At 42.6% G+C, this 21,097-nt stretch overlaps 3 protein-coding genes across 4 annotated transcripts in view; 1 reads left to right on the top strand and 2 right to left on the bottom strand.

Annotated features, from left to right (window-relative positions):
- Positions 1-73: 73 nt before the first annotated feature.
- On the top strand, positions 74-6,388 carry LOC109432528 (E3 ubiquitin ligase Rnf121). Its single transcript, XM_029871009.2, has 6 exons — positions 74-383; positions 490-524; positions 4,312-4,453; positions 4,518-4,901; positions 5,361-5,596; positions 5,810-6,388. The coding sequence occupies exons 1-6, from the start codon at positions 348-350 to the stop codon at positions 5,928-5,930; spliced, it is 954 nt and encodes a 317-aa protein (XP_029726869.1). The 5' UTR covers positions 74-347; the 3' UTR covers positions 5,931-6,388.
- A 672-nt stretch (positions 6,389-7,060) lies between these two features.
- On the bottom strand, positions 7,061-12,432 carry LOC109399038 (uncharacterized). Its single transcript, XM_062847587.1, has 5 exons — positions 9,433-12,432; positions 8,777-9,352; positions 8,608-8,724; positions 8,332-8,389; positions 7,061-7,800 (listed from the first exon to the last, which is right to left on the bottom strand). Exons 1-5 carry the CDS (start codon positions 12,430-12,432, stop codon positions 7,061-7,063), a joined length of 4,491 nt encoding a protein of 1,496 aa, XP_062703571.1.
- A 443-nt stretch (positions 12,433-12,875) lies between these two features.
- Positions 12,876-21,097, bottom strand: part of LOC109421432 (kinesin-like protein KIF14) — a 73,887-nt gene continuing 65,665 nt past the window's right edge. For both annotated transcript variants that reach the window (XM_029871010.2, XM_062849586.1), the window contains one exon: positions 12,876-14,254. In XM_029871010.2, coding sequence (XP_029726870.1) covers positions 13,079-14,254 — 1,176 coding nt within the window. In that variant the 3' untranslated portion in view covers positions 12,876-13,078. The remainder of the gene's footprint in view (positions 14,255-21,097) is intronic.

Below are 21,097 nucleotides of genomic sequence, written 5' to 3'. Positions count from 1 at the left end.
CTCCGTTGATGCGTATCGCGTATCGATTTGACAAGCGTGACAGCCAGTTTTTTGTTTCATTTTCCCTTCATCGACGTGATCCAAAACACAGCGGCTGTCTAATCAGAAAAGGGCGACGACAGGACAGGATCGTCCGAAGAAAAAGGGGAAAATCTGTCCCTTTGAAGTTTATTGCAGCCTTATCGAAAAGAAAAAAAGCTGGAGTGAAAATATGGATTAACTGGTGTGAAAAACTCGCAAGAAAAACATTGGTCTGGGTGCTGAAAAACCCGTGTGCACTGAAAATACGATTGGAAGACGACAATTTTTGCTGCGGTTCAGGAGATTGCAAAACATTAGCCGTAAAAATGAATCTTCACGAGCCGGTCAATTTTACGAATAGGGTAAGTGGTCTACACCTCAGACCACTAGTAATCATTAACAAACTTGAAAAAAAACGCAGACAGCATATGATAGTAAAATGTTGCTTTTTTTTCTCGTCTCCTTTAGAGCTTCGACGATCTCACACCAGAGGAAAAGATGAGGTATGTATTTTTTTAGGAACTCTGTCATGTCTGTTGTCTTTATTATCTTGGCCATATTATGATGATAAATCAAAACGATGATGTGTTAGATTAGAACACCCTCTCATTTTATGGATTGTGATTGCTCACAGACATGGGACAGGCCATTAGAAACTGATTTAGTGTGCAAGTTCAGGATTTGTTAATCATGTATGTTATGTTGGACAAGCTGAGGACAACATTAGAAAAATGATCTAGGGTGCGGGCACCGGTTTTGGCCAGTCTAAGGGAAATCATTTTTTTAAAAATAACCAATAATCCAATGAAAACTACCAATGTGTCAAATGAAAGGCTTCGATCTATACTTTATTAGAAAAATTCAGAAATCAAGCTACTACTTGATTTTTGTATTAAAAGTACACTGGCCAAAATAGAAGCATTGCCGCAGTTTTGGCCATATTCTCAGCTTTGGTTTCTATTTTGGCCAATCACGTGTATTTCTTATGGGAGTGGCCAAATTAGAAGCACCCTGACCAAAATAGATATATGATATGGGAGCTCTGATTTTTTAAGGAAAATAATTTTTTTCTTCCAGTTTTTAACCAAAATGTATGGTTTTCACAGCTGTAATCATCATATTATATTAGAATCTACTGCATAAGTGACCCGATTTTGTCAGCCCCTTTTCGGAACACACGTTTTTCTCTCTGCAAAAACTTTAACAGTTTTTCAAACCTTTTATCCCTGTATGTTCTGCATCTCAGTTGTAGGGTGATGATAAATAATAATAAATTAATTAAAATTTGACAGTACGATAACACAAGTTTACAAAATAAAACGAAAGTCGTGAACTTCTGTCAACGACCAAAATTTTTGAAGCATAAATTAGTGCTGATTTCGAAACCGACCTTCAAAACAATTGTGTTTTTGAGTTTTAGCTCAATATCGAGTTTTACAACTTTTCAAAATATGTAATTTACTAAAGTTCAAATATATTGCGTTTTGTTCAACCAATTTTAAATCTTTTTTCATCAATTGAAAGCTGAATACAATATCATTCGATCATCTGAATACAGGTTTTGGGTCAGATTGATGAAATTCAAGATATTGGCGAGTTTTAAGGAAAATCTTCTTTAATTTTAGCAAAATTCCCAAAAATTTTTGAAGAAATGTATTTTTTCAATAAGAAAAAAACAACTTAAAAATTTTTTCTCGACGTTTAATTGGCATATTATATGTAGGCGAGTAAAAATTTCAGCTCAATCGAAGCATTGATTACGGAGAATGAGATGTTTGAAGTGAGCGACTTTGCTTAAAAATGATCATCAGCTTACCGAGTTGCTGTAAACTAGTGTAATGAGAGCAAAAAGTTGGTCGCAAAATGGGGCTGACAAAATCGGGTCCTTACTGTAGTTAAAAAATAAATTTAAGCCGATTTAGATCGTAACAGGCTGAATATCGCACTATGGCCAAAACTCCGGGCTGGCCAAGACTGAAGCTTCTACCCTCATTAAAAACCAATCGATTCTTCCTCTCGGCCTAACATCCCCACTGAGATAAAACCTGCTGCTCAGCTTAGTGTTCTATGAGCACCATAACCATTTTGCATCTGTATATTAGGGTGGGTCAACGTTGTATGGGAAAATTTAAAATTGATCAGATTCAATCAGATCGCGATTGAAGTTTGTATGGGATTTTACAAGAGAAAACATATTTTTTTCGTATTTTTCTTGAAAGTTGATCAAAATTTTCCGATACCATATAACCGCTAATGTAAAAGTATAGCCTAGGATGTGTCGCAAAACTGTGTGGAAGACCGCAAAGTGATCCGATGCATGTGGAAAAGGATATACTCTTGGCAATTCTGGCCAAAAATCGAGATTTTATTATTGATTACATGTTAAATGCTAAGCACGCTCAAACTATCAGTAAGTTATAACTTTTGTCACAAGACTTAAAACGTATTGTAATCTTCGGCAAAGTGTTTCAGGATATCTGAGGCTATACTCTTACTTTATCGATTACCTACATACTTTCAGAATAATTTTATTCTTTTATAAGAAAAATGCAAAAAAAAGTGGGAGCTCCGAACCATTCCCCGGCAAAACAGCGTGGAGATACTGAACGGAGCGTGGTTGATGAGGGCCACCAACCAAAAGAGAAAAGCAATGCCTGCGATCGAGGTGGCTGAGCAGCAGCTTGACAAGATCATCGAATTTGCGTCCACGAGTCCAACCTAAGTAAGGACCTGAAATGGCATTGTTGCGACTCACTTCGTGGATGATGCCAAGTAGAATCTCGTGAGACTCGTGAAGACAGCAGCAGTGGCAGAACCGGTGAAAGTAGAGGTTACGAAGTCTACCCTGACGGAGGCCTTCGCTTTCGCAGGAAGTCCAAAAGGTGTGGCGAATGCGACTGCTCGTGAAAGGCACTCGTAGAAGCGGGTGAGGCAACCGTCAGGTGAGGAGCAGCCTGGCGGTGCCCGCAAGGCTAGGAAGATCATAGGGAAGATGCTAATCTCGAAGGTCCGCAGTAATGCCGGCAAGTCGGACCGCAGCCGGGCGTTTCTGAAAGCTGGAAAGGGTGGGCCTGAAAAGGCTGATCGAGGTGGTTGAGCAGCAGCTTGTCGAGATCATCGAATTTGCGTCCACGAAGTTCCATCCGTTCCGGATGGAAGGGAGCAGGGGGTTTCGACCGTTGTTAGTCCACATACAAGTTAGGCCCTCAGCAACTACAGAGTAGGATGAACCAAGGGGAGGACCCTCTTGACAAAAGTCGAGCGAAAAAGGAAGAAGAAAAAGCCGTAGGTCAAGGAGAACAAAGACGCCAAACCAAGAAGGCGTAAAAGAGTCCTTGGCAAGGTCGGGGCAGGTGGAGGTCCCATGTTGGCAGGGTACGTCCTTCTGTGTGCTGCCTGATAGGACGTTACTTGCGGGAAGGTCAAATCGTTGTGCACGCGGTATCAGTTCTTGATACTTGCTGTGCAGTTGGAAGCAGGAGTGGCGTCGACCCTGCCTGCCTTTCAAGGACAAAGAGAGTGGTAAGAACCACTCGGGAAACTGACTGAGCGTCAGCATGCTACCTTGTTGGACTCCCCAAAGCGAGTCATCGATGTTCGTTGCTGCAGGCTACCTTGAGGTTAGCTAGCCCCTCTCTGGAGCAATGTCTTCTTAGTGGTTCCGGAGAGACGAAGGGTTTGACGACCATGGGAATTTTGTTTAGTGGGTCGAGAAAACAGTAGTCCTGGCTTGCACTTTATTATTATTTTTTGGTAGAAGACGGTCCTCAACCTCAAACTACCTGGACCTTTTGTCCGGGTGTCTGTTGAGCAGATCCCCCCATGGTTTAGAAGAAAAAAAAAATGTTAATAATGGTGAGGTTGAAGATTCGGCACACGTACCGAATTTCCAACCGCAACTTCTGCTTTGTCACCGGAATCGTTCCTTTGCCATTTTTTTTTTGCACGGCTGGCTCTTAAGGCTGGACATCAACCACCTAACTTTCTGATTTCCACTGGCACTTGAACATTGATTTCAGGGGCGGCTGGAACATGAGAAACAGACTCTGTTGTTATCAGCTTGTGATCTGGAGCACAATTGCTTTGCAGAAGCACATCTCCCTTCTCTGTCATTGTGCCAGAAAATGGGTACAAGGTACTAATCACTTGAAATAACTCGTGAAATAAAAACATAAGGAAAAAAATGCAGCAATTTGATTAATATTTGACGTGGAATGTGATGCATTGATGACAATTTGTATTATAAGAATTACACGGAACCAGAATTAAGTTTTTGTTTTTTTCCTTCAGAGTCGAGCACATGGAAATGCACGGAAAGCATAAAGGCCATGAATCCATGCACGCGGAGATGGTCGTCATCCTCTTGGTTACGCTCATCATAGCACAGGTCGTACTAGTCGAATGGAAGAAACGGCACTATAAATCATACTCGGTAAAATGCTCAGAGTTTAAATAATTAAAGTTTTAGAAAATTTATTGTATCCTTCTCATTTCAGCTTATGACATTACTAGCATTATGGGTGATACCGTTTGTGCTGAGCTTGCGCAACCAGTATTGGCGGTTCATTTTCTTCTGGCTGATATTCAGCTGCATCACTGCGCTAGTTATGCGCAAGGCGATGAAAAAACCGGTGGCTGGTACCACCCCACGGTTGGTGTACAAATGGTTCTATTTCATCTACAAACTGAGCTATGGCTTGGGCATTGTCGGCTACATCATCATGATGTTTACCTTCTTCGGACTGAACTTTGTCTTTAATCAAGCACCGAACGTGTGGATGGACGTCGGGCTGCTGTTTGTATTCTATGGACTGTACTACGGAGTGCTCGGACGTGATGTGTCGGAGATTTGTACAGATAAGATGGCAGCGCATATTGGGGTAAGTGATATACATTTTTTTCAAAACACCTCGTGCAATTCTAACAACTTTAGGCCTTTCTCTGGGACTTAAAGAATTCCAAATAAAATACTATTTCACAATTGTTCAGACATTTCTTTGAAGTAGACTCTTAAAGTTTAATAACTACGGAATTAGTCTCGAACGTTAAATTTTAAAATTTATTCCATAGGAGTTTTTTTTTCAAATATACTTCCTGAAACACTTCCTAAAATTAGTCAAGGATTGATGATATCTCTTCTAATTCTTCCATATTTTTCGGGAATACATCTTGAGATATTTTTAGATAGTTTTATTTGTATTTGTTCAAGAACATTTGCTAAAACTCTTTCATAGAAGAATTAGCATATCATTGAAAACCGAAGTTAGTTTAGAGTTGAGCGAAAGTAGTGATGAACAATGGTATATGTTCAGTTCGAATAACACATTTTGTCCTTGCAGTATTACACACCGAAAGGCATTCCAACGCGTCATCTGGAGCGCAACGTGTGCGCCGTGTGCGGCAACCAACTGCTGACCGACGTCAACGAGACGGGTGTTATCGAGGATACCTACAAGCTGTCCTGTGATCATGTTTTCCACGAGTTTTGCATACGGGGCTGGTGCATCATCGGGAAGAAACAAACCTGTCCGTACTGTAAGGAGAAGGTCGACCTCAAAAAGATGTTCTGCAATCCGTAAGTTTACTTATTTTCAAGCTTGTTTTGGAGTTGACTTGTTTATGGGTTTTTAGTGGAAGTCAAAGTAAATGTGGATGCAAATTCTGCAATTATTCGAATATCGTTTGCTGTAATTTGTTTGTCTGAGTTGATACTATACGCCCCATAGACGAGTTGCCACGTGAATTCAGCGAACATAAAAAAAAAACTAACCGAATTTAACAATTCCAGCTGGGAACGACCGCACGTGCTGTACGGGCAACTACTGGACTGGATCCGGTGGCTGGTAGCGTGGCAGCCGCTCATTCTTTTCATCGTCCAAGGCATCAACTGGGCACTAGGATTAGAATAGCAACTTGGTGCTGTTCTGCTGCTGCTGCTGCCGCATCACCAAACACAACCGTACCAGCAAGTTGCTCCCATTTCATCTGTATCTTCGTCGCCATCAACGTCAGTATATTTTCTGGTAGGAAGAAGCATCGACACCAAAACGCGCGTCCAACAAAGAATAGTGATTTAGAGAACTAGTTTACCAATTTGTTTTTAACGATTTTGTGAAAATATATCTCCTAATTTTGGTTGCCAAACCAACTGTTCTGTTGCATGACGCATTTACGTAAAATATCAAACTGTATTACTGATCCAGACTATGGTTTTAATTGCTTGCCACTAGCTGAGAAACAAGGGCCGTTTGCATACGTGTGAATGTTTATATGAATTGTGGAAAAATGCACCTTACTGCACAGTAAATAATGTTTCTGTAGATTCTGGACTAGTGTTTAATAAATTGAAATTTTGAAAAAAGGAAAACTATCCAATTTATGAATGCCGAAAATCGCCGTTAGATATTACAATCACAGCAGCATAACATTTAGTTTGAAGTTTAGCAGATAATGTTAGAATATGGTTTCCCGGCGAAACTAATTAGACTGAAGCAGATGAGGCATGTAGGTATTGAGATTATGGAGCAAGTTCTTCAACTACAGCTTGCGCCACCAAACGATAAGCCCGTTGACATATGTCATATGAATATGTGTTTTATGAATGCCTCGACAAAACTAACGAAAAGTTTCTGAAGTGAGACGTGGTATTTTTTGTACCTAGTATATCGGATACTATATGATAAAACTATTAAAATGATCAACGGTAAAGACTGTCGCGCGAGAAAACACGGGAGCGGTCAACCGACCGAGAACCGCAAACCGACGGGGTAAAACGAATTAAAAATACTTTTTCGGAACAATTTTACAAATAGATCCAAAATGGCGTGACTTTTCCCTTTCGCATCTTTATTCCGAATGAACCATTACAAAAAAAATAAAAACCGGAAATCGCTCAAAAAAAAAAAGAAAAAACAACTGTCTTGGAATGAATTCTATACGATGCATTTTCTTGCTAGGAATGAATCTATATCTAGGGTTGGGCGATTTCTAATGTATGAAGTTTACTAATCAACATAGTCCCCGCCTTGAGACGCTGGTCTCAATCCGTTGGAAGAACCACCAGCTTGTGTATTGGACGTTGATACTCTGTTCTACCTCGACGAAGCGTTACGTTGCGAACAACTCCATTGCGGTCCGGATGCACATCAGCGACCCTTGCCAACTCCCAAAAAGCCGGCGGGGCGTTGTCCGTCTTCACCAGCACAAGTTCTCCGATCCTCAAATTGTCCGATGTAGACTGCCACTTTTTTCTTGGTTGAAGAGTTCCCAAGTATTCGCATCTCCAACGATCCCAAAACTCGCAGACATGACGACGAAGCCTCTCGTAACGATCAAGGCGATTCTCAGGCAGACGCGAAACGTCGGGTTCCGGTATCATGTTCATTGGCTGGCCAATAATGAAATGACCCGGGGTTAGGGCTTCATACGAATCAATCGATGGCGAGAGAGCGCACAAGGGACGCGAGTTGAGGCAAGCTTCCACTTGCGTTAGTACGGTCGTCAGATCCTCGTAGGTGCAACTTGTAGTTCCGAGTGCAATGCGCAAATGCTTTTTCATGCTTTTGACAGCTGCCTCCCATATCCCCCCCATGTGGGGAGCCGACGGCGTGATGAATGTCCATTTAATTCCCAGGCTACTCAAGAAGTGATCAACTGTTGATTCAAATTTCGATGATTGGAGAAGCTCCTTGAGCTGCCGATCAGCACCGATGAAGTTGGTCCCATTGTCTGACCATAACTGACATGGGAGTCCTCGTCGTCCGCAGAACCGTTTAAGAGCTGAAATAAACGCATTGCTTGATAGATCTGTTACTGCCTCTAGATGTATAGCTTTCGATGCTAGACACACAAAAACCGCGATATAGCATTTGATCGTCTTCGATGTTCGCAGAGCACTAGCTTTGATACTAATCGGACCTGCATAGTCCACGCCCACATTCTCAAAGATTCTGCCACCGGTCGTCCTGACAGCAGGCAAACTTCCCATCAATTGCTTCGCCGTTTGAGCCCTCCATCGTACGCATTGAACACAGTCATTGATGACTGATCGTACCGCAGACTGACACCCCAAAATCCAAAATTGTTGGTTGAGCGTTGCTACAAGCAAGGTTGCACCAGCGTGGTAATTTTGCAGATGTGTTGAACGAATTAGTAGCTGTGTATAACGATGGATTTTCGGGAGTATGATTGGGTGTTGCATGTGATACGGTTGGTCGGAATTCTGCAGCCTGCCTCCTACTCGAAGTGTTCCATCACCATCCAAAAACGGGAAAAGCGACCGTATTTTACTGTTGCTTGAGACTTCCATACCTTTACGAAGATTGTCGATGTCTTGTTTGAAGTGGTCCGCCTGGGAGAACCGCGCCAACTGAAGATTGGCAGCAGAAATTTCAGAAGGTGTGAGATGGCCCGACACTCTCTGCGATTCTCGACGTTTTGCTGAGACGTTACCAATGAAGCGTTTTATCCAAGCTAGCACACGTTGAGCGATGTTTAGTTGCGAATAGCGATCCAAAACGTTCCTTTCGACTTCATAGGTGGATTTTGAATCTGTTGCTTGTGACATCAAACATGTTACTGACTTACGCTGTTCGAGTAGTTGCTCATCTGGTGCGGGATACCGAGATCGAAGCGTCCATGTGTCTTCTTCTTGACGTAGCCATGGTGGTCCTGTCCACCAAAGGGGATGATTGGGTAGCTCACCTGGGAGGAGTCCTCTCGAAGCGCAATCCGCTGGGTTTTCACTAGATGGTACATGATTCCAGGAACTGCGCGGCAAAAAGTCCAGAATCATCGATGTCCGGTTCGCTACGTAAGTTTTCCACTTCCGCGGGTGGGAAGACAACCATTCCAGCACAATCGTTGAATCCGTCCAGGCAAAACACGTGACATCCAGGTGGTCTAGGGACTCCATAATGCGTTGGAGGACTGCAGTAAGCAAAACGGCTGCGTTTAGTTCCAATCTGGGTAACGATACTTGTTGAATTGGTGCTACTTTTGTCTTGGCAGCAACCAACGACGTGTGTATCTTTCCTTCGTTGTCCGTTGTCCTTGAATACACAACTGCTGCATAGGCTGCCTCGGAAGCATCGGCAAATCCGTGCAGCTCGATTTTCCCACCGTGATTGGAAATCCATCTCGGCAATTTTATATCCTCGATTCGGTTCAAATCCTCCTTGATTTTCGTCCATTCTTCGTTGAGAGTCGCTGGAAGTGGATCGTCCCACTGCACGTCATGCAGCCATAATGCTTGGAAGAGAATTTTGATGCGGACAGTTACAGGAGCAATCCAGCCCAGCGGGTCGAAAAGGCGGGCTGCATCAGACAAAAGCTGGCGTTTCGTGTTGGGTTTACTCGTGTCCAGATTCACTTTGAAAGCGAATGTATCCATTCGGGGAAGCCACAGAATACCCAGCGCCTTAACAGGGTTTGCTTCAGCGGACAATTGTGTGGAACTTCTTCTTGATTACGATCGGAATTGGTGACTACCAACTGCGGATCGTTTGATGCCCATTTCCTTAGGTTGAATCCTGCCGATGTGGTAATTTTGATGATGTCTTCCTTCAACTTAACAGCTTCCTCCTGTGTGTCGGCGCCAGATAGAAAATCATCGACATACGAATTTTTTATGATGCGTTCCGCTGCGACAGGATGCTCTGCTTGGTTATCTTTTGCTGCTTGTCGAAGTGATGCAATGGCCAAGTAGGAGGCACAAGCGGTGCCGTAGGTAACGGTTAGCAATCGATAGTGCTCGATGGGGTCATTGGGACTGTTTCGCCATACGATCCTTTGGAAGTCGATGTCATCCTTTGCTACTTTCACCTGGCGATACATCTTCTCTGCATCTGCCATAAAAGCTACAGCATAGGTCCTGAAGCGCGTTAGAACCACAGTTAAATCCTCGTTGACGTTTGGGCCAACTAGCAATTTGTCATTAAGCGATATCCCTGACGAAGATTTACTCGACCCGTCGAAGACGACTCGCAATTTAGTTGTTACACTCTCACTTTTCACCACTGCATGGTGTGGTAAATAATACCGCCTTTCAACCGGAATGTCTATTTCCTCCTTGGGCACAGGTTCCATATGCCCTAGTTCTAAATACTCACGGATGAATTGACGGTACTGCTGCTCAAAGTCCGAGTCTGCCTTGAACTTTCGCTCCATCGCCTTCAATCGCTGCGTTGCTGTTGCTAAGGACTCCCCTAGAGCTTGTTTGGAGTCGTCGAGGGGTAGTCTTACAACAAAGCGGCCAGTCTCGTCGCGCATGTGAGTGGTTTGAAAGATCTCTACAGCCTTTTGGTCCTCTTGCTTCAACGGAAGTGGTTGGTTGATTCTCTCACACTCCCAAAACTGCCGCAGAAGATGGTCCACGTTTAGTTCTGTGTGCAGACTTACAATGGCCGGGTGACTACGGAGTCCGACCGTCGCGCCGATTCGACCAGCAACAATCCAGCCAAGAGTTGAATTTATTGCCACAGGGAAACCATTTTCATCCTTCACTTTGCCGTCCGTCAATATCGAGAGAAAAACGTCCGCTCCGAGAATAACATCTATCTCTCCTGGTTTATCAAAATCCGGATCTGCCAACTTGAGTGTTTCGAGGCACTTCATATGATTGAGGTTGATCTGCTGCTCTGGAAGATTTCGTGCCAGTTTCGCCAAAACATATGCTTGAGTTTGAACGACTGGAACATTGTTGAAACGCGATGATATCTCAAGGGTCACTACACCTCTCGTCTCCCCAGATGTGCAATTGGAGATACCACTAACCAGAAGTTTGGCGTTCCTTCGATGCAACGCCAGGCGAGTCATGCAGCGTTCTGTTATCAGCGATGCCTGTGATCCGGAATCAATCATTGCTCGCACCTTGTAGAACTGGTTGTTTCTTCCTTTCACGTTAATGATTGCAGTCGGCAGCACACTTGCAGCGAATGTAAACAGATTCATTTTGACATTTGCTGAGCACGAAACAACCTGGTTGCTGTTCGCGTGTTCATCCGAGGGTTCATTCTCGAGCTCTTGTTTTCCGGCAGGGTCGTTTGTATTCATCGTTTGGGCGTAGGCGGATTGACACAGCAGAGTGTGATGTTTTTGCTGACACTGTGGGGTACGGCATACTGACTTTGATGGGCAGAACTTGACGCAATGGTTGGCTCGAAGACAGTTGAAACACAATCTGGCGGATTGGGCAAGCTCTCGCCTTTCTTGCACTGATGCGCCTTTAAACTCACTGCACTGGTAGATGACATGATTGTCGGAACACATCGGGCAGACTTGCTCCTGCACGGATGTCAAGCTTTTGATCTCCTTCTTCAGAGGGTTGAACTTACGGTCATCTTTCGGCACCTCACGCTTTACCTCGCTCGATCTAGCTCCAAAGGCAGCACACGTTTCGAACGCATCGCATTTTCTTTTCAGAAACCTCAGCATGTCGGCAAACGTTGGATTATCGATGTCTACCACAAACTGAGCCCACTGGGAACGCAGGCTATCATCAAGCTTCCGAAGGATTTGGTAGATGAGCCACGGATCTCTGGTTTCGTACTCCGGACCCATGGCTTTAAGCTGGCGTATAACTTCGTCTGACGTTGATACGAGCTTCCGCAAATTAGGTAGATTGGATACCTTGATCACTGGTTGTTCGCAGAATTCTTGTACAAGCGCCGAAACAGCGAATTTCGGCTTGTCGTAATGCTCAGTCAAAGTGTCCCAAACTTCCGTGTAGTTAGCATCCGTGATGGAGTATGTGCTAACTAAGCTTTTGGCTTCTCCATCCAAATGGGCCAACAGTAACTGCAGCTTGAGAGCATTCGTCAAGTTTTTCTGGTCGACACAACTCGTGAAAAGATCCTTGAAGGACGCCCAGTGCCTTCTATCGCCTTTGAAAATGGGAAGAGAGTAGGACGGCAACTTTGTGTCAATTGGCTCAATTTGTCTCTCCCGAAGTTGAACAGCTAACTCGTTGATTGATGTTGAAGCTGCAACTTGCCGCGTCAGTAGAGTCTTCTGGGTTTCGAGCAAAGCACGAACAGCATCTTGCAACTGACTTCCAGGGTCTGCATACGTTGCATCACTATTTGCACTACCGCAACTTCGCCAGGAGCTAAAAGCAGCGTCAACGTGAGCTGCGTCGCTCCCCAAGAGACTCGTTAATAATCCTTTTGTCGAATAGAACAACGTTTCGAAATCCGTACGAAAATTGATGACAGATGGCAGGTCATCAGGACTAGTCGCTTCCTCGATCTCCAGTTGGACCTGGTCAAATCTCTCCTCCAGCTCATGCAGCTTACGAAGCCTATCCTCTACCTCGAACGCCGGAGCCTGCCGATCCTTCAGGGATTTCACACTCGCGTTTTCGCGTTTCAGCCGTACCATGGCGAGGCGCCGCCTGTTCAGCAGGACGTCCATACTCGCAGATTCACACGTATTCGGTACCGAAGGACCATAAAATGTCGCGCGAGAAAACACGGGAGCGGTCAACCGACCGAGAACCGCAAACCGACGGGGTAAAACGAATTAAAAATACTTTTTCGGAACAATTTTACAAATAGATCCAAAATGGCGTGACTTTTCCCTTTCGCATCTTTATTCCGAATGAACCATTACAAAAAAAATAAAAACCGGAAATCGCTCAAAAAAAAAAGAAAAAAAAACAACTGTCTTGGAATGAATTCTATACGATGCATTTTCTTGCTAGGAATGAATCTATATCTAGGGTTGGGCGATTTCTAATGTATGAAGTTTAATAATCAACAAAGACAATCTAAATTATTATACTTATTGTTGACTTCAATTAAATGCAAATTCAACAATCAAGTACTGGAATTTCTTTCGAAATAAAACCCCTTAAATTTCAATATAATCACGATTTACAAGTTGTATTCCGTTTTCACAGTTAAAAGTAAAAATATAAAATATTTTCAAAATGTATGAAGCATGACTAATAAATAATGTTAGGAATAATATAACTAGCAAACAGTATGTTAGTCAGAATGGTAAATCTATACATATTTTTCGAACCCGATACCCCCTCTCACAGAACAGAAACAGTCATCTAATCTAACAAAAATCTTACCGACTTGGACGATGATCGTTCCTGGTCGTCATCATCCGCCGCATGCTTCACATTCTGCTCGGTCAGAACAAACCGCATGTCCTGGACGGCATTCTCGATTTCCGCTATCGATTGCATGAAATCTCTGGTCACGTGCTCCATCGATCGGGTGCTGCTATTCAGATCCAGTACTGTACAAATGCTATCGTCTGCCGGGTTACTGCGATGATATTTTTCACAGAGCTTTTTGAGCTTCGCAGTGGCTACTTGGATTTCTCTGAGCTGCCGGTTTGCTTTCACTCCAAACCGGTGGGGTTTCGTTGGCGAAGGGGATTGCTGATTGATCGGCATGTTCTCGTCATTTTGGTTACCTTCCGCGAATAGCTCCTTGCGGACACTGCTAGGGTTCGCCGCCCCAAATTTGAACATCGATTTCAACAAACCTTCTGATTTTCTTGCACTATGTGAAGGAGATTTCTTAGCTGGGCTACTCCTTTTCAATATTACATCTTTCACTGAGGTCAAATTGAGTGATATTCTCCGGGAACTGCGAGAATCGTTCAATGGCTGACTAAGTTCCTCGTCGTTCGCCCTCCATTCGAGGTCGAAGTTTTCGAAAACGTTATCTGCGTAGAGATCTTCCCTATCCCTTACCACGCCCAACCAATATTCCAATCGTGCTGGAAGCCATTCTGCTACCATCCCTGTGCTTTTATCGTAGATATTGACAACAGCCCTGAAAATACCCTGCTCATCCAGCACTTGCGACTGCTGGAACTCAAATTCCAGTCCTAGATCCTTGCACCGCTGAGTAGCTTCCTTAACCATCAGCTGGATCTGGTGCAAACTCTCCTCACTGGGTCGTTCCATTATCTTCCGAATCTCGTCCGCCAGATTGGACTGGAACGGTGTGAACACCAAAGTGGTATCTCCTTCATCGTCGGTGCTCTGCTTCAGCATCGCTTCCTTTTCCGTTTCCAGCAACTCCTGGCGGCACTTGTATTTAAACTTCTCCAATTCCAGCGAGGCAAGCCGTTCCTCGTACTGACGCTCGTGATCGATACGTTCGGCTTCGATTCGCGAAATGGCCGCCTGCTTTTCGGCGTCCAGCTCGCGACGTAACCGTTTTTCCTGCTCGCGGAGGATTTCCTGGTGGGCCGACTGGAAGTCGACGATCTGTAAATTTGGTTTTAGTATTAGTGAACGTGAGCTCAAAATAGGGAATTGGGGAAAGTTCTGACTCACAAGCTTGTTGGATTTAGTTATCTTGAAATCTTCTCAAAAGCTTGAAGAAAGGGCTATTGACTTGAAAAACCTTGCAGTGATCGATTATTGATGTTGCAGTTTTATGTAAATTGAATGTTTAATGAAATAGATCTAGCGATAGTTCCTCATTCGACATATGGCAGTGAGTAGTTCATGACTAATTCTGTTCGAATAGAGCGTTTTATATCTATATGATTCAGCTTCTTCTTAGTAGATACCATGAAAGTTGAGAGATTGCCAATGTTAAGACATACATGGTCTGAACTACTTAAGTAATTCCATCAAATATAACTAGAGCATTGACGAGCATATTGGTGTCACTGCTAACAATCAACGGAGGGCTTTTTACAGCGACAACGTGTTTGAAAGCATCCGTTCGAGATAGTTCATCAAGCGGCAAATAAACTGTTGCGACCATGGAAAAACTGGCAGCACTTCTCCTATGTTATATGCTACACTGAAAAACAAGAGAACCCATATTTGAGTATTTTTTAACTCACTTTTGAGTTCTTTTTTGCATCCTGTTTCATTCGCTCTCTTAATTGTTGTCAGAGAGTGAATAGCAAAACAATCCAACTTTGAGAGTTCGATGCGGGAAGCCAAAATTGAGTAAGTGGCACAGTACCGAAAGTTGAGTAATTTTAACTGACGGTTGAGTAAAAAGAACCTTGACTTTAGGTACTTTGGCCGTATACGCCTAAATGCAAACTACCTACCTAAACATCGACTCCAGCAACTCAAAATTGGCTTCCCGCACGCAACCTCGAAGTTGGGTGGAATGAACTCACTTTTGGGTACTTTCGTTTTTCCGTGTAGGCTCTCTGCTGACAGTTATGCTGCCACCAGTAGACGTCATCGTAGTTTTTAGTCAGCTAGCATGCAACCGTCATTGTACAATGTAACTCGTTTTAATTTGTCAGTAAATAAAGTCTAATTATTTGTTTATGTGCGCGTTATGGATTAATTCCACCAGAGAACCCACATCAGCCATCTCGTCCAGAACCGCGTACATAAAAGTGGCGACGAGGAGTGTGGAAAATCAGCGTTTTCAACGGTAGTGCAAGGATATAACCTCTAAAACGTATCCTCCCCGGAAGAAAAGGAAGCGGGATGTGGAAGGAGACCAGCATATACCTCAGCATTCCACGCAAAATGGACATCCACAGCCAGGCATCAACCAGCAACAGCCACTTCATCAATTTCCTCCGCCGCCGACAGCACAGGCAACAGGTAATGCCGGATTACTGTACAACATCTTCCAGCATCTGCAGCACCAGCAAGCCGCCATGAACCAGATGCTGCAGCAACAGCAATTGTTCTTCCAGCAGCAGGAGGAACGTTTTCAACGCGCTTTCCATTCGATCAACCCCGAGGTACCTGCGAACCCGGAACTCATACTGGATTCACTCGCTAGCAACATTCATGAGTTTCGGTACGATGCCGACAGTCACGTCACGTTTGGAGCATGGTATTCGCGGTATGATGATTTGTTTGCGAGGGACGCACAGCGATTGGACGACGGAGCAAAAGTTCGATTGCTACTGCGGAAGCTAGGATCGGCAGAGCATGACCGGTATGTTATGCCGTTTTTCTTTATTATCCAGTTCCAACCTGGGTTGGAACTGCATCAGATCACAGTTTCAACCCCAACCCGACTTCGGTTTCGCTTGTACTAAACTTTGTTTGACGTTGTTTGTTTACACATTTTCCGCCAATCCAGTTCCAACCCAGGTTCAAAAAGAAAAACGGCATTAGTTTCATTCTCCCTGCACTTCCGAAAGATTTCTCTTTCGATCAGACAGTCCGAAAGCTCAAAAGTTTATTTGGTGCTAAGGAGTCTGTCATCAGTAGGCGCTATCGCTGTTTGCAAATGTCTAAAAATCTAGTGGAGGATTTTGTCAGTTACACTTGCAGAGTCAACAAATCCTGTGTAGAATTTGAGCTCGGAAAGCTGAATGAGAACCAGTTCAAGTGCTTAATGTTTGTATGTGGACTCAAGTCAGAGTCCGATGCAGAGATCCGCACTCGTCTTCTGTCCCGGATTGAGGAAAATGATGACGTCACTCTTGAACAGTTATCCGAAGAATGTCAGCGAATCATCAGCCTGAAGCAGGATGCAGCAATGATAGAGGCTTCGAAAGGACCACCGGAGACAGCAATCCACGCCATCAAGCAAGGTAAACCACATAGGCCCAGAAGAAGCCGAAGCAACAGTCCAACAGAATCAGAATCGTCATCATCTGCTCGAGATGTTCCATCTTCTCCTTGTTGGAACTGTGGAAGTATGCATTATGCTAGACACTGCAAATACAAATCGCATAAGTGTGGCGACTGTGGAAAACTTGGTCATAAGGAAGGCTACTGCATCAGTGCCAAGAAGTCATCAAATAAGAAAAACCGTTCGCTCCGGAATGTGGACAGTAAAGTCGTGTCTTTGGAGGTGGACACCGTCAGAAGCAAAAGAAGGTACGCCACGGTTGGACTGAACGGACACAACATCGATTTGCAGTTCGATACAGCGTCGGACGTTTCCATAATTTCAAGCCGGACCTGGAACAAAATAGGAAAACCAGCTCTACGTCCCGCGTCAGTTTGTGTGATGACAGCCTCGGATGAATCACTACAGCTGAAGGGTGAAATTACCTGCAATGTCACGATCAACGGAAAAAGTAAACAAGCAGTAATACGTGTTGCTGATGCACCGATTCATTTACTCGGAGCCGATCTTATTGATGCTTTCAATCTGGGATCGCTTCCGATAGACGCCTTTTGCCGTCCGGACAACAGGCAGTCGTTCGTCAGCAACTTACTCAGGATTGTTCGAGTAAAACCACCACGTTCAACAGCAGAAATGAAGAAACAGATAACAGCGCATCGGAAACCGCCTTTCTGAGAGTTCGTGGTGAGGTGCCCAAGACAATCTTTCAACCACGGCGTTTTCTCCAGAAGAAAATTGATCCAGTGGTGCCAGATTCAGAAGGGGAGATGTTGCGACCATGGAAAAACTGGCAGCACTTCTCCTATGTTATATGCTAGGCTCTCTGCTGACAGTTATGCTGCCACCAGTAGACGTCATCGTAGTTTTTAGTCAGTTAGCATGCAACCGTCATTGTACAATGTAACTCGTTTTAATTTGTCAGTAAATAAAGTTTAATTATTTGTTTATGTGCGCGTTATGGATTAATTCCACTAGAGAACCACATCAGCCATCTCGTCCAGAAGCGCGTTCATAAAATAAACCGAACTATAAACGTATTCCCTGTTGATTGTTAACAGTTACATAGTCAATTGTAACAACCTATTTATATATCTCTGGTACACCAAGCAAAAACGCTTGAGTTTGAAACAACAAACACAATTGAGCTGAAAAATGGTTGTTAACAAAATGTTTTTTTTTTTGATTCAAACCCGTTTCCGTCGTTTGAAATAACCATCACAATTAGTTGTATCGAGGAGTTTTACAAAACAAACGCAAGTATGGTGGTTTCAAACCAATAAGTTTGTTGTAACTCACAAAATATTAGTTCGTTTTTACCGGATTTTGGGCTGTTCATTTTAAATCGAAAGTCAATGAACCAAACCGAAATCCTAGATAATTTCTACCAAAACAGCCGATTAAAATGAACGAAACGATCGATTAGAGAGAAAACAACCGCAAATTTAATTCAAAACAAACTAATATTTCGGTTTGTTGCAATATTGCCATGCCGTGCCTTCTACGCTAGCATCGTACTCCGCAGTTATCGCCATTGTTTACTACATAATTGATAATTGTGTAGAATTAATTCGTCCCTTTCAGTCAAAATTATAGGCGTTTTAAATTTACTACAAAGTTTTTTGTAAAGAGTACAAAAAAGTTTCAACATCAAACAAATGAGTATTGATCTTTTGATAGTATATTTTATTTACAGTAGCAAATAGTTTTTTTGCATTTTAAATGAATCAAAGAAATCGACAGAACATGAGATGAATGCCCGGATAAAAAGAAGTGTGTTATACAAAAAGTCAAGCAAAAATAAATAACATGTTGAACATTTTTTTAGCATTTTTATTCCAAAATAGCGTCTAAGAAATAAATAAGAGAGAGAAAACTGATCTTAAGAAGGTCATAAGTTTGTCTTATGAAATTTTGACATAAGAAAAAGTTTTGTACTGTTCCTTTGGATTCCACTAAAAATTTGCATCCTTTGACAGATACGTATTTCGACCTCAACTGTAAGGTCTTCAGAGTCTTGTACTTGACTGTACTGTACTTGACAAGACACTGAAGACGACCTTACAGTTGAGGTCGAAATACGTATCTGTCAAAGGATGCAAACTTTTAGTGGAATTCGAAGGAACAGTACTTAACACGATTTTCTTTTTACTTACAGATAATTCTCCTAACAAGCCCAGGTTCATCATCATCAAAAAATTTGGATTTCCATAAAAACTTCTTATGATGTCATTCCATAAGACATCTTATGAAATATTTTTGCGCAATATAAAAGAAAGCCACAACCTGAAATCGAACCAGGGACGTCGATATCGGAGAACGCATGCTTTACTCACGCGCCCATCGACGCTTCGGAAGTTAAGGTGGTTGGAGTGCAACAAGCACGGTTGCAAAAATTCCGAAGCTTCCAACGAACGTGAGTTTTTGTTTTTGTCTTTTCACCACACCGCTTCTGACGTTGAAGCCCCTGTCCTTCACGGAGGCAATTGAAAAGAGAATAAAAATTCTCTCTTCGCTCACACCGGGGAGACGACGAGGTTCAAAAGCAACATTTTTCCTGTGACCGGCACTCAAACGACAAAAATTCACCACGTTTGCTTATGGGCGAGTCGCATTCATGCGGCCGGTGTTGAAATGAAGCATCCATCAGCGCAGAGCGTGTGTTAATGATGGTGCAGTCATTACCTCCACAATGTAGTTGAATTTTTCTGCGTTCACTTTCAAGTATCTCACAGCGGAGCTGAAAATGAATGTCAAAAGCATTCAGTTCAGCAGAAATTCATTCAATTGAATGAGATTTTTTCAACCCTGCCAACAAGAAAGGTGGTTTTTCGGGAATAACGTTTCATAAGATATTTATCTTATGATTTTCACAAGTGCCTTTCTATGAGATTTTTCATAAGATTGTTCTAATGAATTTCTTAAGAAATTTTTGCCTCAGTGTAGGAATTTAAAGGAAACCAGTGAGCAAAGCATATAAACAACAAATTGGTCGGAAATTCAAACAACAAAATCCGTTTAAAGTACAGGTCGAACTCGATTATCCGGAGTCGGATTCTGGCATTTTAATAAATAATATCTCGCAAACGGAGTGCTGTAAGAAGTTCAAATTTTGACTGATCACTAAACAAAATTGGCTAGGCAAAAAGTCAAAATTTCAGCTCCATAGTGCATTCCGTTCCTCAGATATACGTTTGAGAAACACCAAGACCTGACTCCGGATGATCGAGTCCGACCTTTAAACTGTATATCATAAGTTCCAAAAGACAAACTTTGGTTTGGAACAACTAATATTTACAGTGATCTCCAGAGCTGTCATGTGTAACAACAAACATTTTGGTTATTTCAAACGGATGTACGTAGAAATTACTCGTAAATAGAAAAAAATCAACAAATATTTTAGTTTATTTCAACTAAAAAGGGTAGTAAAATCAAACCATCAAATCGTTTATACTCTTAAGATCTTTTCGACGTATCAGTCTTCTTGGAAAAAAAACTATGGTTTGATTTCTTTCTCCAACGTTTCGTTCCTTATTGGATCTTTATCAAGGATTTTGTAATATACTTGAAGTTTCTCTTACGAAAGTAAGGTTTGAAGTATGGCTAAGTACTTCAAATTCAAGATGGCGGTTGCTAATGGAGTTTCAGGCCATAAAACCATGCAAACATGCAATATGGGTATATTTGGTATGGGGAAGATGTCTGGAGTCCAAAAATGACGTCCAGAATATTCAAGATGGCGGTCTAAAATCCAAAATGGCGACTCCAAAATCAAGATAGCTGCTGGTGATTGAGTTTAAGGCTCAAAAGTGGCAGCTTAAAATTCAAGATGGCGTCTGTTTAATGGTATTTTCTGCCCTAAAACCATGCAATGTGGGTATATTTGGTATGGGAAAGATGTCCGTAGTCAAAAAATGGCGAACAGAATATCCAATATGGATGCTCCAAATTGAAGATGGCGGCTGTTTAAAGGTGTTTTAGTTTTTAAAACCAATCAATTTGAATATATTTGGTATGGGGACGATGCCTGGAGTCAAAAAATAACGACCAAACTATCCAAGATGGCGATCTAAAATCCAATGGCGACTGATAATGGAGCTTTAGGCTGTAAAACCATTCAATATGGGTATATTTCCAAAAATGGCGGCTCAGAATTCAAGATGCGGCTTTTTTAAGAGTTTAGGGCCCAACATCAAAAGCCAGATAAACAATATGATTTCTGGTGCCATGAAATAGATTTTTGTTAAACGTATGAAAGAGCCATCACCGCTAGGTGGACTAATTCAGATGTTTAAAAAGATAAATACTAAATTAGTGTTGGGACAGTTAGATTTACTAAAAACTGCAACGCCCGCAATCGATTGTTGTATCGTTGTATTACTAAGTAATATAAGTATTATACTTTATATTCACTTCGATATCACCTGACATCCAAAAATCGCAATTTCAATTAATTTTATTCAATGCAATTGTATAATCTTATCCCACAAATATATACCGACATTACCACACATAATCCCACCCATCACCGGTTCCCA

Source organism: Aedes albopictus, chromosome 2, assembly GCF_035046485.1.
Source record: "Aedes albopictus strain Foshan chromosome 2, AalbF5, whole genome shotgun sequence".
Lineage (NCBI taxonomy): Eukaryota > Metazoa > Arthropoda > Insecta > Diptera > Culicidae > Aedes > Aedes albopictus.
The sequence above is the reverse complement of the archived record's forward strand: the minus strand, read 5'-3'. Positions and strand labels throughout refer to the sequence as shown.